The 15,780-nt window shown below is 37.8% G+C and overlaps 1 protein-coding gene across 34 annotated transcripts in view; it reads right to left on the reverse strand.

Moving 5' to 3' along the window:
• The window catches only part of NEB (nebulin), a 215,969-nt gene that overhangs the window by 116,392 nt on the left and 83,797 nt on the right, over positions 1-15,780 (reverse strand). For all 34 annotated transcript variants that reach the window (XM_074363636.1, XM_074363662.1, XM_074363660.1 and 31 more), the window contains exons 65-75: positions 13,592-13,903; positions 11,402-11,605; positions 10,978-11,082; positions 9,410-9,517; positions 7,870-8,181; positions 7,342-7,545; positions 6,512-6,616; positions 3,742-3,849; positions 2,272-2,583; positions 1,209-1,412; positions 634-738 (exon numbers count right to left, since the gene is read on the reverse strand). In XM_074363636.1, the coding sequence (XP_074219737.1) occupies positions 634-738; positions 1,209-1,412; positions 2,272-2,583; positions 3,742-3,849; positions 6,512-6,616; positions 7,342-7,545; positions 7,870-8,181; positions 9,410-9,517; positions 10,978-11,082; positions 11,402-11,605; positions 13,592-13,903 (2,079 nt within the window). The remainder of the gene's footprint in view (positions 1-633; positions 739-1,208; positions 1,413-2,271; positions 2,584-3,741; positions 3,850-6,511; positions 6,617-7,341; positions 7,546-7,869; positions 8,182-9,409; positions 9,518-10,977; positions 11,083-11,401; positions 11,606-13,591; positions 13,904-15,780) is intronic.

The following is a 15,780-nucleotide window of genomic DNA, read 5'->3' on the forward strand; positions in this document are numbered from 1 at the left end:
AAGAAAGGCCATCTTAATACCAAAGAAGGGGAAGGACTAAGGACAGTATTTTTAAATTGAATATATTTGGATTTGTGAAAAACTCAATGCATTGTCTTTACTTTTTCCCATTTTGCCATGAGCTATCATCACAGACCACAATCGATCTGTAGTCTAAGATTTCAGAATCATTACCCTGATGAAAATATTGGTCCTGACAGAGATGCCAAAGACATGCTTGCAAATAGCGTTAAATGGGAACCAGAACACAATAAAGCAGCAAAAGAATAGACAGTATGATAACCCACTGGGTTCCAACCCACTGCCTGCCTGCTAAATAGTTGCTGAATAAAACGGTGGCTTGATACCCACACCGACCTATAGGGGAAGGCTTTAAGATTATGATTCCTATTGGGATGCGTCTCCATAAGCATTCCATTCCCTGGTACCATTTTGATAAAAGGCTGGCCTGCCCATCACAGAGCCCAAAATTGAATCAAGGGAAAACTATCTCTAGAATCAAGAGAGAACTATCTCCTTTACTGACAGTGTTAGTGTGGAGTGTGTATAATAAAACAGTCAGAGCATTTCACTAAGGAAATTGTTACTGCAGTTCATCTTTGCCCTTCATTATAAGATCAGTAGTCTACTCACATTACTGTAATTTATTTGGTTGAGTTTGGCAAGCATGATTTCTGGTGTGTCAGGCATGACATGGATTGTTTTCTTCTCATTGTCCCAGGCTTCAGTATATAAGCGCTATGAGAAAAAAAAAAGATGAAATTATTTTGGAGTTCACAGACATTTTTCTTTCAATTATGTGCCAGTCACTTCTCCTCTATACAACAGGAAAACTAAAATGACTCAAGATGCATAAATTCCTACCTTTCATGCAGATAAATTACTATTTCCAAGAGTATTTAGCTCACTATTTTATTGACTCAGAGTTTTCACTATTTCTTATTAAAACGCTTTAACAGTTCTGAAAAGTATAATTGGATTGTAGTACTTAATATCTGTAATTATGAAATAATTCTGGTATATAGTATTTTTAACATTGGGTTAATATTCTGAAGTATTACTAAGTAACTATGGTACCATAAAATGGAAAAATCATTTTAAAAGGTATTGTAAATCCTATAGGAATCCTTAAAATGTAGTAAGGTGTCAGAATTTTTACTTCATTCTATGAAAATTCCTATATCTGATGGTGAGGAGTGAAGACTCACCTTATTCATATTTATAGCATTGGTCTTTGCTAGCACCTGCTCCGGAGAGTCAGTGATGCTGGTAAATTTCAGCGCGTCTGGATGCTGACGGTAAATATTATCGCTTAGTATCTCTCCGGCCCTTTTGGCTCTAACTACATCCACGGAGCCAATTGGAACCCAGCCAATGCCTTTCAACCATTCAAGGTCTGACTTATACAAATTCTGTAAGTCAATTGACAAGAAACACATCTATTAATTAGTTTCAGATTCCTAGTCACAAAATGGGTCACACTAGAGAAACACAAAAGACTGATGAACAGGGAAAGCTGCCAACACAGTCAATCACTCATTCACAAGCATTACTGAATTCTGAGTATACTGTTTTCTGAAGCATTTCTTAGTACAATAGATTGTACCACGAATGATGAGATTTTTTTAAAAAGTAAAAGACACAGTCCCATCCTTGAGGGTATTACAAGATTTTTACACATGAGCAGAGTTTCTTCAGCCTTGGAAAATGTGTTCTAATAACTCCCTAAGAGACCACATACTTAGACCAATGCTGTGTAAGTGTTGCAGTCACAAAAATTCTTGCCCCCCCTTTTTTTAACGGAAAAGAAGTGAAATCCAACTACAGTAGAGAGTTTCAACACATAATAATGCTAAGTTTTGCAAATCACACTCTTGCATTTTAATTGAGATATAATCAATGTATTATACTCATTTCAGGTGTACAAGATAATAATTCAATATGTGTATATACTGCAAAATGATCACTACAGTAAGTCTGGCTAAGATCCACCACCAGACTTACTTATACTTTTTTTTCTTGTCATGGGAACTTTTAAAAAACTCTTGCCTTTATTTTCATCTTCAAAATTACAAAAATAAAGTGTAATGCAGTGTTGTAGAGATACTATATTAGATACTTCCCTAATTATTCACTTTATTTTACTCTCAATAGGACATGTTAGCTGTATTATTATTATTATTATTATTATTATTATTATTATTATTATTATTATCATCAAAATCATCATCATCATCACTAATGCGCAGAACCAGCATCAGGGGTACTCACGTCACTCTGGAGGTCATAAGCTTTCCGAGCCTGGATGATGTCATTCTGGTCAGGCAGGCAGATCCACTCGTGCAGAGGATGTTTATAGTCCACATCACTGACCAAGGTCTGACATTTCTTGGCCAAAACTATACCAAGCATGTCCACTGGGCTGCTGTACCTTGTCTTGTATTTTTCAAAATCTTTCTTGTACTCACGGTCACTCTGCATTTTGGCAACGTGGACGGACCACATCATCTTGGGGTCATCATGTATCGCTCGGGCACCAATATGGTGACCCAACTGCTTACGATAAGCTTCTTTGTATTTGTACTGAAAGAGAGAACCCAGTAAATAAGGAGGAAGCATGAAGGACTGGTCCCTGTCGCCCGCTCTGTGGAGATGTTTATCTATGACGTCCTTAAGTTACCAGGGGAGTCTGAGCACACGTGCGGCTGTGATGCTGCACACTGGGGCATGCTTACTCCCACAAAAGATGATGTGCTGCTCATTCACACACACCCACAGCACAACTGCAGTTGATTCCTTTATATTATGCTAGAAAGTTATATTGACCAAAAAAAAAAGTGGTTAAAAAGTGAACACTGAAAAAATGAGCTCAATTACAGTGATAAACACTTTCTCAGGAGTCAGTCATGGGGGTGGACTCATCTAAGAACCTATCTAAGGGATGTTTTTACATGGTTCATTAATTTTCTTTTTCTAGGGCATTCTGAGAAATAATGTCTCTGCACAAATAATCTGGGAGGGGTAGTTTTAAAATGGGTAATTTTTGTTGATAGTGAGCATAGAATTTCAGTTTTGCAAGATGAAAAAGTTCTGGAAATCTGCTGTACAATGGTGTGAACAGACTTAACACTCCTGGACTGTATCCTGAAAAATAGTAAAGATAGTAAATTTTGTTATGTATTCTTATTATAATAAAAAAGAAAAACCTACCAATATTGACAATTTTGCTTGGATTAATTGGATTAATATTTAAATTGTTCAGGAACCTGATGTATTCATTTTAGGGGAAAGGGATATTGATTTTTGTTAACCACCCCCACCCCCACCCCAGCAATGAGATGTTTAACTTTTTTGCTATCCTACCTCCTTCTTCAAGTCATGGGGAAAAACTCAGGTAAGCCTGCCTCCTTCCTGCTGTTTTTGCCTTGAGTGTATCCTGAGGACAGCTCATAAAGTTTTATGAGAAATTCACAAATGTCCATTTAACTTTGAGCAGGGTACTCAGTCTTACTAAGAAAAGACCAAAAGCATCAGAGGAACCACATTCCTTTGTCTCTATGATGCTTGTGGTCTTGGGCAGGTTACCTATTGCCTCAAAGCCTCAATTTATTTGCCTGAGCAATGAGGATAGCTAAGATGGGTGATGGCCAAGGAGACGTCCAGCAGTGTTCCAACAATGTGATTCCCTATGCGGGTGGCTGGCCTGTAGGTAACAAATGTAAGAACTTGATCAGCTCTTACATCACTGGCAATATCCCGGGAGGCCTTGGCAGCCACAATGGGAATAGCATCACTTCTCAAGTCATAGCCTTCTTTCTTGGCTTCTTCCATGGCCTGGCGGTAGAGATTCTGAGGAAAGAAGTAATAGCTTTTAGACACAGGCTCGCTTTCACTCTAAAAATGTATTTTTGTCAAAGAAAGACTACTTTTGGATGTAGAACAACACTAGCATGTTCAGCCATAAAATTTTTTTAAAAAGATCTCTTTCTTCCTCTTTTTATTTATACAAGCTACTTATTTAACTTGAATTTTTTCTTTTGGCAGGTGTAACACTACAACTTTTCTTTGCATAAATCCTTCTAGATTTTACACATTCAGTCAGTAACTCTCAAATGTGCTTAGATTGCTCAGCATTTGTTCTTTTCATGAAATAACCAAGAAAGGTCTATCTATTTAACTCCAAATTTGGATTGGGAGCAATTTTGCTAGCAGAGAGCTTGATTACAGACCAGCAGCACCACCGCTACGAGCATGGATCTGCACTCAGACAGTCCTGAGCTAAGGACAGTCCACTGTTTCTGAATGTCTCTGTTAATTTTGATTTGCTCCCTTTTTATTTTGTCAACTGCTGGAAACTGCTAGCGGACAGAGGGGTAGAAGTACCAGGGATTTACAAGTCAAAAACACAAAATTGATATAATTTTTTTTATGAATTGGGAAAATACTCACTGTTCAGTTTCTGTGGCAGGACAGATGCACATACAAGGTGGGACACTGCTGTTCCATGGGAACACAGCTTGAGAGCCACTGCATTAAACAAATCATCTATACCCATAGTATTCAGTCTTTGCTTGTGAACCATTACAAGAATTTAATTCATTGCTAATGTTTAATAATTTTTAAGTGACTTTAGAGTCTGAGAGGGATATTATTATATGTTTTTAGTGTAGATGATTAATGTGTGACAATTCACATTCTTTCCACATTGAGATTTTACAAGGAAAAGCTAAGGTAAAAATAAGAATTTAATATATTTGAGATAAAATCCCAAGGGCTTTTAATCTTTTTAAAAATTTCTAGAAATTTTTTTTGTAGCTAGAGTCAAATACTTTTATACTTTATATTTTTCCTCTGAAGAATAAATTCTCAAATTTGTCCTTATGTGTAAGTGGGAAAAAATGTGCTTAAATCATCTCATGGCTTCAGGTCAAAAAAACAGATTTTTTTTTTTAATCCTTTCAACATTGGAAAAAGATGCCAAGCTTCAAAGAAGGGAACATTTTTACTATTATCAAGGCTACGTTTTAAAGAATGTTTGGTAAGTTATTTACCCAAGAGAACTAGGGCAGGTAAATGAGAATTTAAGAGAAAACAAAAAATAAGATATGGTTGTTTTGTTTACCTCTACTGAAATAAGTATAGAATGAAGGTACCATTGGTAATAGGTTGAGAAGAAATTCAAATGGGCCATTCTGAAATCTAATCTTCAGAAGACAGTCTTTAGGGAATTGATGTAATCATGCAATTTTAAACAAGTAAGTCCAGCTGAAAATTTTAGAAATAAAAAAAAAATAGCCTAATTTCCTCTCAGCAGTCTGAAAAAAGCCCTACCTTATCTGACCTAATTTTTAACAAAAGGGAGAGGCTTAAAAGCATCATTACTCTCTGGGACAGAAACTAACTTCATCTGCTTGGGGTGAGGCAGAACTTCCGGGAAAAGATAATCCAACAGAGAAGCTCTGTGGCCAAGACAAAAATCTCTCATTCAAAAATCACTAAAGCCAAGGTCAATCAAATACTTTTAATCAGACTTGTCCTTGGGTGTGTTCACAATGCTAGACAAAGGGCAACCATCTCCTCTTCATTTCACTTGTCATGTCTATTTGATAGCAGCATGCCTCCACTTTAGGGCTATGTTATTATAGACAAAAGTGATTAACAGGGATAAAATAATGAATATGGTTAAGTCTTAAAAATGAGGACTTAAATTTTCCAGTGTTCTGAAACTGCCCTCCTTTTTTTGTTATTGTTTAATGAAGACACCACAAAAACATGTAAGAAACCAATATTCACATAAATCAAACAGATAATCTTGACTTGGCAAGAACAATTGGCCAAGAAGCTGTTTCTGCAGCAGTGTTTCTATTCTGCAAAGATATGTGATAACAAGTTTAGTGGGGCTGGAGATGGTGCGTAAAAAATGTTTTTTATTGTCCTCAGGCAATTTTGAAATGAATGAATTTAGGAGTTATTATTTCAGTTCTTGTAAATAAACAGCAGTTATTTTGAGTGTATTAAATAAATCGATTTTCATGGTGACTTGAACATAAAAGGAAGAAATCAAAGTTTATTAAGTTGCCATTGTGTGGCAGACTCCACACTGGCCATATTATGTGTACTACCTCATTCAGTCGTCACAAAAATTCTTTGAGAGGCACTTTTATCTCATTTTACAGATGGGACAACTAAAGAAAAAACTCATAGAACAAATTTTGAAGCAAGTACTAATCTGAAAAATAGCAGTAATTATTTTTAATTAAAATTACAATATGATCCAGTCATTAATAGTTGACTTTGAGAATTTTTCTTCTCCTGACATGGAGATATTTTTGTATTTATCTATTTCCCTTTCTATCTATCTACTTTAGAATACAATGGTAGGTATGGGCAAAAAAGAAAAAAACAAAACAAAACAAAGCTGATTGGTCAACATGAGAATTAAATCCGTAATTCTGACCTTTCTACTACATCAGCAAAATCAATGTGGTCAGGTCAAAATAAATGGTCTTACCTTACTATAATTTATTTTATTTTGTCTTGCCAACATAATTTCAGGTGTATCAGGCATGATATGGACTTGGGTCTTGTCTTTTTCCCAGGCTTCTGTGTATAAATGCTGTGGAGGATAAAAAAGGTTAATTAATTAGAAAAGCAATGTTTCTTTTAAACAGAGGTTTCCAATTTAGAGATCATGACAAAGTTGAAAGCCAGCCTCTTCTCTATCTGGGCTGTGTGCACTCTACCAACATTCTTCAGTATCTCAGATGTTATTGGATATTTATTGTCATTAAATATAAACGTAGACCAAGATATAAAAAGAAAACATGTGTGTTTCATTACAAGATCATCTCTACTCCATTAAACTAAAAGCAAGTATTTTCCAAGCATATACACATCCATTTGTACTGTGACTATATTAACAAATCCTTTGCATGATTTTCTTTATTTGCTTGTTGCTTGTTTATTAACTGCAGAGGTACCTGGGTATGCCCTCTCTAGATTTCTTTTTGATAAATGTTATAAAGATTTGCATCTGACTTGTTTGTTCTATACTTACTTAGATAAGTACCCAACGAGAAAACCTTGATACCAGACATGTATAACTGTCATAGACTTCAAACAGTTTGAACACCAAACAGCTGTCTTATTCCTAACTCTATTTTAAAAGAGATGTCAAAGCAGAAATTCCCACATATATTTTGGGAATCCTAATGTAACTGAATAGAGAACTCAACAGGATGACAATTGGATAAGACAAAAAAAAAAAAGACTAAAAATGAGTCACAGATCTTCTCAAAGACATACAGCCCTGTGTTATTTTCCCCCAGGGTGGGGGCTCACCTTGTTCATGTTGATGGCATTGTTCTTGGCCAGCACCTGTTCCAGGGAATCGGTCACGCTGGTGAATTTCAGCTTGTCCGGAGGCTGGCGGTAGATGTTGTCACTCAGTATCTCCGCAGCTCTCTTGCACTTGACCACCTCCACAGACCCAATGGGGACCCAGCCAATGCCTCTTAGCCACTGGAGATCTGATTTATAAATGTTCTAGTGAGATCAAACACAAAAGCAAGGATTACTGAAGCTGTTATGACACTATTTCAAAAATGAAAGAAAAATACTAGAAAATTGGGATAGCCAAACTTCAAGCCTATGTCTTTTAGACTATGAAGGCCAACTGCATATGGCTTCATGGTATTATATTCTCTCTAAAAGAAAAGTAAGGCATAGTAAATGCAGGGTGGAGAGGAAAAAAAAAAGTGTTATTTTTTTCTGAGGGCTTTACCTAATCCTAGACCATTATCTGTATATTACTATGTATTACCACAGTGAGCATGGTCAATAGTGTTACTTAATGGTCTCAGTACTCACGTCGCTCTGGAGGTCATAGGCCTGCCGAGCATGGATGACGTCGCTCTGGTCGGGCAGGCACGTCCACTGGTGCAGGTAGTTCCTGTAGTCTATATCACTGACCAAGGTCTGGCACTTCTTGGCCAGCACCACTCCCAGCATGTCCACTGGGCTGCTGAACTTGGTCTTCCACTTCTCAAAGTCCTTCTTGTACTCCCGGTCACTCTGGATCTTGGCCACATGCATGGACCACATCATCTTGGGGTCATCCTTAATGTTCCTGGCTCCAATGTGATGACCAAGCTGCTTCCGGTAACCATCTTTGTATTTATACTGAAATAAAGAAGTCATTTTAAAAATAAAAAAGAATGGAAAAGGCTAAGAGTCTTATTAATATAAAACTTCATTATTTTAAAATTGGTAATTCTTGCAGAGAAATAAGTCATCTGAGCATCAACTTACCCCTCATCCTAAACTCTGATTAGATTTCACAGCAATACTCTACTGGGAAGCAGGCCAAATTACATAGTTCTATGGTTTGCAGACATTAAGTCTCAAAATAAAGGCAGCAATGCTTTTCAGAAAATCAATTGGAGTTGTATACTGCCTTTTTTCTCCATTATGGGCCAGTGAAATCATTACCCCAGAAGTTTTACACATGATTTAGAGAATGCTCCTCCTGAGTGCACAGGTACCATTTCACACTCCAGCCCACACCACTCCTCCCAAATCTGGCTCTGCTGACTTTCACTGGGTCACTGGACTCCTGCAATGGACTGGCTTGTGTTTTCCCTCCTGCATGTCTGCTCTACCCAAAATCAAATTTGGGAGAGGTTTGTTGGGATTCCTTGAGTGAAGAAACAGATGATGTAACTACAAGAAAGTTTTGGGGGGGAGGGGGTAGGTGCTGACTCTGCATTACCTTCTCTCCACTTTAGGCAACAACATTACACAAACCCTAGCATACACGTACAGAAGTCTGACTATTTCACCAAAGGAACTTCTTTCAGAGACTGGAGAAAGAGAAATCAGGCCCACTATTCTGTTGTCTTTTGGTTGTTTTAAGACTTTGCTTTTCTTCTTTCATTTAAAAAGAACTCAAAAAGAGGCACTTAAGGTAATTTTTCAAATAAAGGGTTGGCAAAAATCCACAGCAGGTTTGGGGAAAGGTGCATTTTCCTAGACCTGGCTATACCAGATCTTTTTCTGACATTGAATCAATACATGGAACCAAGTTTTTTCCCAACTCTTTTGTCATTTTCTTATTTCCATGTGGGTTATTTGTTCAAAATATGCAGATGAATGTGTGGTAATTATAGATATGAACAACTGGAGATTCAATTTTATACTGAAGTCTAGGATAATCCTTCTCTGTCTATGGGACCTGAATATTAAAATCTTTTGGAGTTAAAAATATGAAAGGGCTTTTTCAAATGAAAAACATTTCATTTACAGCACAATAAATGTGCTTTAACTGGCACCCAGATGCTTCTTGCCTTGTACTCCTGATCCTGCCCCGTCCCCATCCAGCCATGCACCTGCAAGGAGCATTGCTACTCACGTCACTGATGATGTCCCTAGAGGCCTTGGCCGCTACGATCGGGATGGCGTCGCTGCGCAAGTCATAGCCTTTCTTCTTTGCTTCTTCATTGGCAAGTTTGTACAGAGTCTATGGAAGGAAAGTCAGAGTAAGGCAAAAGGCTTGACATCAACAACCTGGAAATTATCAGGTGACATATTACAAAATTTAAAAAATGATAGGCTCTAGAAAACAGTCTAAATTTCTAGCAATACTGGAAAGTAAATAAATTATATGATAGCTTACAAAAAACCCTATGTAGCATTAGAAAACAAATGAAATATAACAACAAGCATTAACATAGATTGATAGATTATATCATTATAGATTAATATGATATATTATGCATATCAACATTTGATGTAATCTGGTAATATAGACTGATGGACAAAGCATCAATCTTCACATATTTCCAAATGAAAAAACTGCAAAGCAGTATGTTTAACATTATTCATTTGTATATAAAATATATATACTTATATACTTTTATTCATTTCTTTATTACTTAAAATTCTTTGACATCATGTAATAGTTTGTAATGTTTAAAAAAGCAAAATGAGGAGAAGATTAAAGTACAATTTAAAGCAATTGACTATAATCACAATTTTAAGATTCTAATTTTTGGCCACATCATATTAGTAAAACATGCACCTATAAAATTGCATTTTACTTAAAAAAACAGTAATTAGTGTTGGAGAGCACTTCTTTCCCATGCCTGAGGTTTTCTTCCTATAAAAGGAGCTCAATTCTTTCATCTCTGCCCCTTTACTCTCTCTGCCTCTGGAGAGGTGCAGTGATTTCCTGATTTATCTAATTGGGAGGGATGGGATAACAGGGCATGACCAGCTCAGCTCTGACCTGCTCCCTCTAGGAACAAGCCCCGTACCCCTCTCTGCTTCTCTGTGCTCTAAGTAGGCCCTCACCCCTGAGGGAGGTGGAGCTGTTTGTGCTGCTCCAGAGTGGCCTGTGCCTGGATGGGGAACTTAATTCCGGGGTTCAGTTAGCGGGGCTGTTTGGCTCCCATGTAAATATGTCCTTGAATCTAACTTTAGTAGTAAAAAATGTGAGATTTTGACTCCTAGTTCTACACCTTTGTTTTACTTCTTAATTTTATTCAGGATCCAGGTGGGGAAGAGGTGCATATTATTAGAGTCCCCCTTGGTAGGGTTGCCAGATTTAGCAAATAAAAAGATAGCAGGCCCAGTGGAACTTGAATTTCAGATAAAGAACAAATAATGTTTTTGTATAAATAATGAACCGGTATTATACCTGGTTATCCTAACCCTTGGAAATACCAAAAATACAAAGTTCCACACACCCACACAGGTAAAGACCATAAATTGAAAAGATAAAGTGATTTTGGTTCACCACTGGAATCCTAAAGCATATGATATTCAACCCAGAGATGCAAGGTTGCCTGAGCCGAGTGCCCCTGTCATGGTGCTGCATGCACCGTGACAGCTGAGGCCCGAGAGTCTCCCCAAAAGTGAGCGTAGAAAACAAACAATATCAACAACAACACAAGTTGCCCCACAGAATTCTGCCCCTACCTCACTGTAGTTGAGCTTGTTCTGCCTCGCCAACAAGATCTCCGGGGTATCAGGCATTATATGAATTTGAGTCTTGTCTTTGTCCCAGGCCTCCGTGTATAAGCGCTATCAAAGAACACATTGATAGAAAACCATTTGAAATAGGAATTACAAAAAATTAATTAAAGCAGTAATGCTATTGATCTATTTAGGAAAAATAAACCAGACTAGGATATGTGGTATTCAGTGGGAGGGTTGAGTCTCAATGATAGTTACCATAGTTTAAAACTGGGAATAATAGAAATTACTTAGAGGATTTCAAGTACGTCATTTAGGAGGTAAACGTGACCCTCACACTTCCGTCGGTAATTTTAACTCCACGAGTCTTTAAAGTATAAAAACATTTCTTGGCATCTTGGAGAAGCTTGAGGCTGCTGGGGCTCACCTTGTTCATGGTGATGGCGTTGTTCTTGGCCAGCACCTGTTCCAGGGAATCGGTCACACTGGTGAATTTCAGCTTGTCCGGAGGCTGGCGGTAGATGTTGTCACTCAGTATCTCCGCAGCTCTCTTGCACTTGACCACCTCCACAGACCCAATGGGGACCCAGCCAATGCCTCTTAGCCACTGGAGATCGGACTTGTAAGTATTCTGTGAGGAGGACAAAAGGCAGAACTCTTCAGCAAGACTGAAAGATTTCAGGTAAAGGGACAAATGGAATTGATAAGGTACTATTCTGGTTATTGTGGTTTTTGTAGAAAACAAGCTCACTGTATCAGGCAGACTAAGAGAGGAAGTATGTTCAAAAGTGACTCAGAAACATTTCTCAGTTGTAACAGAAAATGATCAAATATATCAGGCTGTTAGGACAGGAGTAATCCAAACGAATGTCTTCTATCAGTGAGGTCAGTGGATGCTCACCGCCCATGTGCACAGGAAAAGAATACCAACCCACAGAGAAAGCACATAGGTGTCCAACAACAGGCTATCAGTAAATAAATGTTAAGTCTAATCAGATAAAATACTCTGTGGCTATTAAAAGCCATTATTTTAAAGAATTTTGATGACTTGTAGGAATGTCATTAATATAAGACTAATGAAAAATAGCGTGTAAAACAATGAGTGTATAAATTACAAGAGCAGGAATCGGCTTTTTCAATGGCTGGACTGTTACTGCCTTCTGTGTATTTTTTCTTCTGTTTCAAAATATCTGTACTGCTACTTTTTTTTTTTTAAGAAAAAAGAGAAGTCAAAATACAATAATGATGTGGAACCCCTGAAGCCCTGAGGCAGACCTTTGGCTATTTTAACACTGCCCAAGATTCAGAGCAACAAATGAGCATCTCCTTGGTCCAGGGCCCAGTCCCTTCCCTACCAAGGTCTCAGGGTGGGAAGCATGTACTCCTTTCCAGAACTCTTTTCATATTTTTATTTAACACTTTATTTTAAATCATTTTTGCTGCTAAAGATTATTGTGTACCCATTAGATATTCACAACCACTCCACAACAGTGGAGTTGGACCTTTGCCCACCTCATCTGAAGGATTTCACCTGTAATGACAACTAAGTAGAGAATATAGATGACTATTTTACAATCTAGACTAAAAGCCTATTGGAATTGCCCTATGCTGACTTGTTATCAGGCCCCTAAATCACAACAGCAAGAATGAAAACAATAAGATTTTACACCTCTGAAGTGTTTTTTAACCTTCAAATGCTTCCCACATTATTAAGACTGTGTCACAATGTGAAGGAGTTGATCTTGAAAAGGCACTCAACCAACAGACAGAGGCAAGCAGTCTGTTGATGCTGCCAATCTGTGGGCAACATTAACCATTTTTAACTACATTTCATGTGCAGGCAAAGCCTTTATTTGCAAAACACAGGCTTCTACATGTCATCCAAAGCTATAGAACAGAAGTGGGAGTTTCTACAGGTAGGCTGTACAATTTCTAGGAAGAGCCATTTAATATATAATTATTACTAATCCGTTTATTCTCCAAAGCCCTCTAATGCTTAATAGTTCCTTCAGACATCTATTAAATATGTGCTGCAGGAAATGTGCTTCTTGCACCCGGAGTTGAGATAGTACCTCTGCTCCTAATAGGTACCAGGGCCTGTCATTACCAAGTGACATATCCACAAAGAGAGCCCTGCTGGGAGGAGAAAGTGTCCGTGAAACCATCCACTAGCTTCCAGACACAGTGACTTCTTTTATTTCATAAGAATAACAATTAGTGTGCAGCAGGCATTAGTATTCTACCAGTTATAACCTCATTTGTTTGGCAAGGAAGCTAAAAACAAATTTCTGAGTAATTTTTAAAAAATAAAAATGTGGTGTTTCTTTTCCCTGTAAAAGAATAAAATAAAATGTCTCCCTCTGGTGGACTCTGAATTCTCACATTGCTTAATTCCAGTTTTATTTTTCTAAGACCAAGTCCAGTTTGTAAACTTCACTTCCATATAAAGCCTAGCAATGTATCCACAATAAAGCAATAATACTATACTCTGATTCAAATCTCATTCACTGAACAAGAAATCCTAGCTTGAATAGGCCAATGGATTGTTTATAAAGGATGACTTTCCTATGGTATAAGTTATTTCTGCACAGAGTTCTGTTATAGTCGCTGTACTCACGTCGCTCTGGAGGTCATAGGCCTGCCGAGCATGGATGACGTCGCTCTGGTCGGGCAGGCACGTCCACTCGTGCAGGTAGTTCCTGTAGTCCACGTCACTGACCAAGGTCTGGCACTTCTTGGCCAGCACCACTCCCAGCATGTCTACTGGGCTGCTGAACTTGGTCTTCCATTTCTCAAAGTCCTTCTTGTACTCCCTGTCGCTCTGGATCTTGGCCACATGCATGGACCACATCATCTTGGGGTCGTCCTTAATGTCCCGGGCACCAATATGATGGCCAAGCTGCTTCCGGTAACCATCTTTGTATTTATACTGAGATTAGAACGCACAAATCAGATTTTTATTATAAGCCCTTAGAGGTCACAAGTCTGCACAAAATCATCTTGCATCTATCATGTTGTAAGCTGACTTTTGCTAATAAGCACTAACTCAAGGCAGTATCCTACCTTTTCCCTAAAGGCTTAGAGAGGTAATAGATGGAATTCATGTAAGTGTAGTATATACCCCAAATCACCTATGGCCTGGTAATAAGAAATAGTTTTGGAGGCAGGAAGTGCACACAGTGGAGAGAGGCCATTTGGACCAAGGAATTTGGAGATATGGATGTTAGGCACTAAAAGTACATTAGGAAAAAGTTGCACTTTGGTGACACAGTGTGTTTAATAAGTAGTAAAATGAGTGTCTGCTTTTTGTAAGGATGAAGTATGCTAGGTCAAGAATTACTGGCTGTAGCAACAGTAAAGAATTTATTTCATAGTGTTTTCAGGTATTCACTGGTGGTAGCAAAGTTTTGACGTTGTTTTGAAAACTGGTTATACTAGGGAAGCTGATACAGCAGCAAACTGGTTAGAACACATTCCTAAGGAAGTCATGGGTTCTAGTCTCTCATGGACCAATAACATTTTTATTATTCCATGTCCAGTGACATTGTCCTGGATTCTGAGCCAATTATCCAAAACACATGCTTCTATTCTCCAAGATAACTGAGTGAGAAAGTATAAATGAGTCAGCAGAGGCAATGCAGTACAGTGGGAAGGAATGAGGTTGCTTGGAGTTTCAACTCCACCATCTACTAAGAGTTAGATTTCAGATAAGTTGCTTAAGCAATCCACAAAACAGGGGTAATCAGATACTTACATCCTAGGGTAATTATGAAGAATAAGTGACATAACATATAGAATGGTCTTAGCACAGAGTTCTCAATACTTCTTGCACCTGTATCTTATAAAATCATATGGAAAACAAAGCTTGTATATGTATACAAATAATTAAGACATTATTCTGCCATTCACTGATAACTGCTGATGAAACAGCTTTGTGAGTGTGTATGTGTGTATGTGTGTATGTGTGTGTGTGTGTGTGTGTGTGTGTGTGTGTGTGTGTGTGTATGGTGAGAGAGAATAAAATTAGGAGTCATACTGTATATGGGTTTGTGCCTGCTTTTTTCAGTTATTACATAAGCATTTTTGTGTGTTGTTAGGTATTCCCTACAAACATGAATTTTAATGGTAACAGGTATTCCGTTATACTGGTATATATTTATACTTTTAACCTTTCTGTGATTGTTGAACATTTATTTTTAAAGTATGATGTTTACTTTCCATATTTTGGAAATAAAGGGAATATACACTTCTGACTTCATGGACAAAAGAAATAGAAGGATAAAGGGTATTTTGTTATTTATTATCATTGGCATAAATCCATTTGGAGAAAAGGTCCAACACATGTAAACTCAAGCGAGTCACTAACATGATCTTCCCATATAAAGGACAGCATATTACCATATTCCTGAACAGTGGGCCTTGGTTTTTTGAGCGGTGGTCTGTTCCTCAAGAATCCTCTGAGGTGCCAGGAAAGGATGACAGTTTTATTTCGGGAGGTACAAGCCATAAACCAGGAGCTACTGTTAAGGGTATAAGCTTGGGCTCGGCTGGTACTGATCAGTGGACTTCTTTTCATAATCTTACAAGGATGAATTGTAATGGCCAGTGCCATATGCATTTTTGGAATATTGTGTATTAAAATGCCATATAAAGCCAGGCCTGATTCTCACTGGGAGAATCTAAGTTGATGAGTCACACTTTCTACAAGCACTGTGACAAGACTTACATAAGCATCCCCAAGATGGTAGCTGCACTGTAAAAACTGCCACATGAGTGGGGCTTTCTCTGTTCCTGATGGATCAGCTT

Source organism: Camelus bactrianus, chromosome 5 (assembly GCF_048773025.1).
Source record: "Camelus bactrianus isolate YW-2024 breed Bactrian camel chromosome 5, ASM4877302v1, whole genome shotgun sequence".
NCBI lineage: Eukaryota > Metazoa > Chordata > Mammalia > Artiodactyla > Camelidae > Camelus > Camelus bactrianus.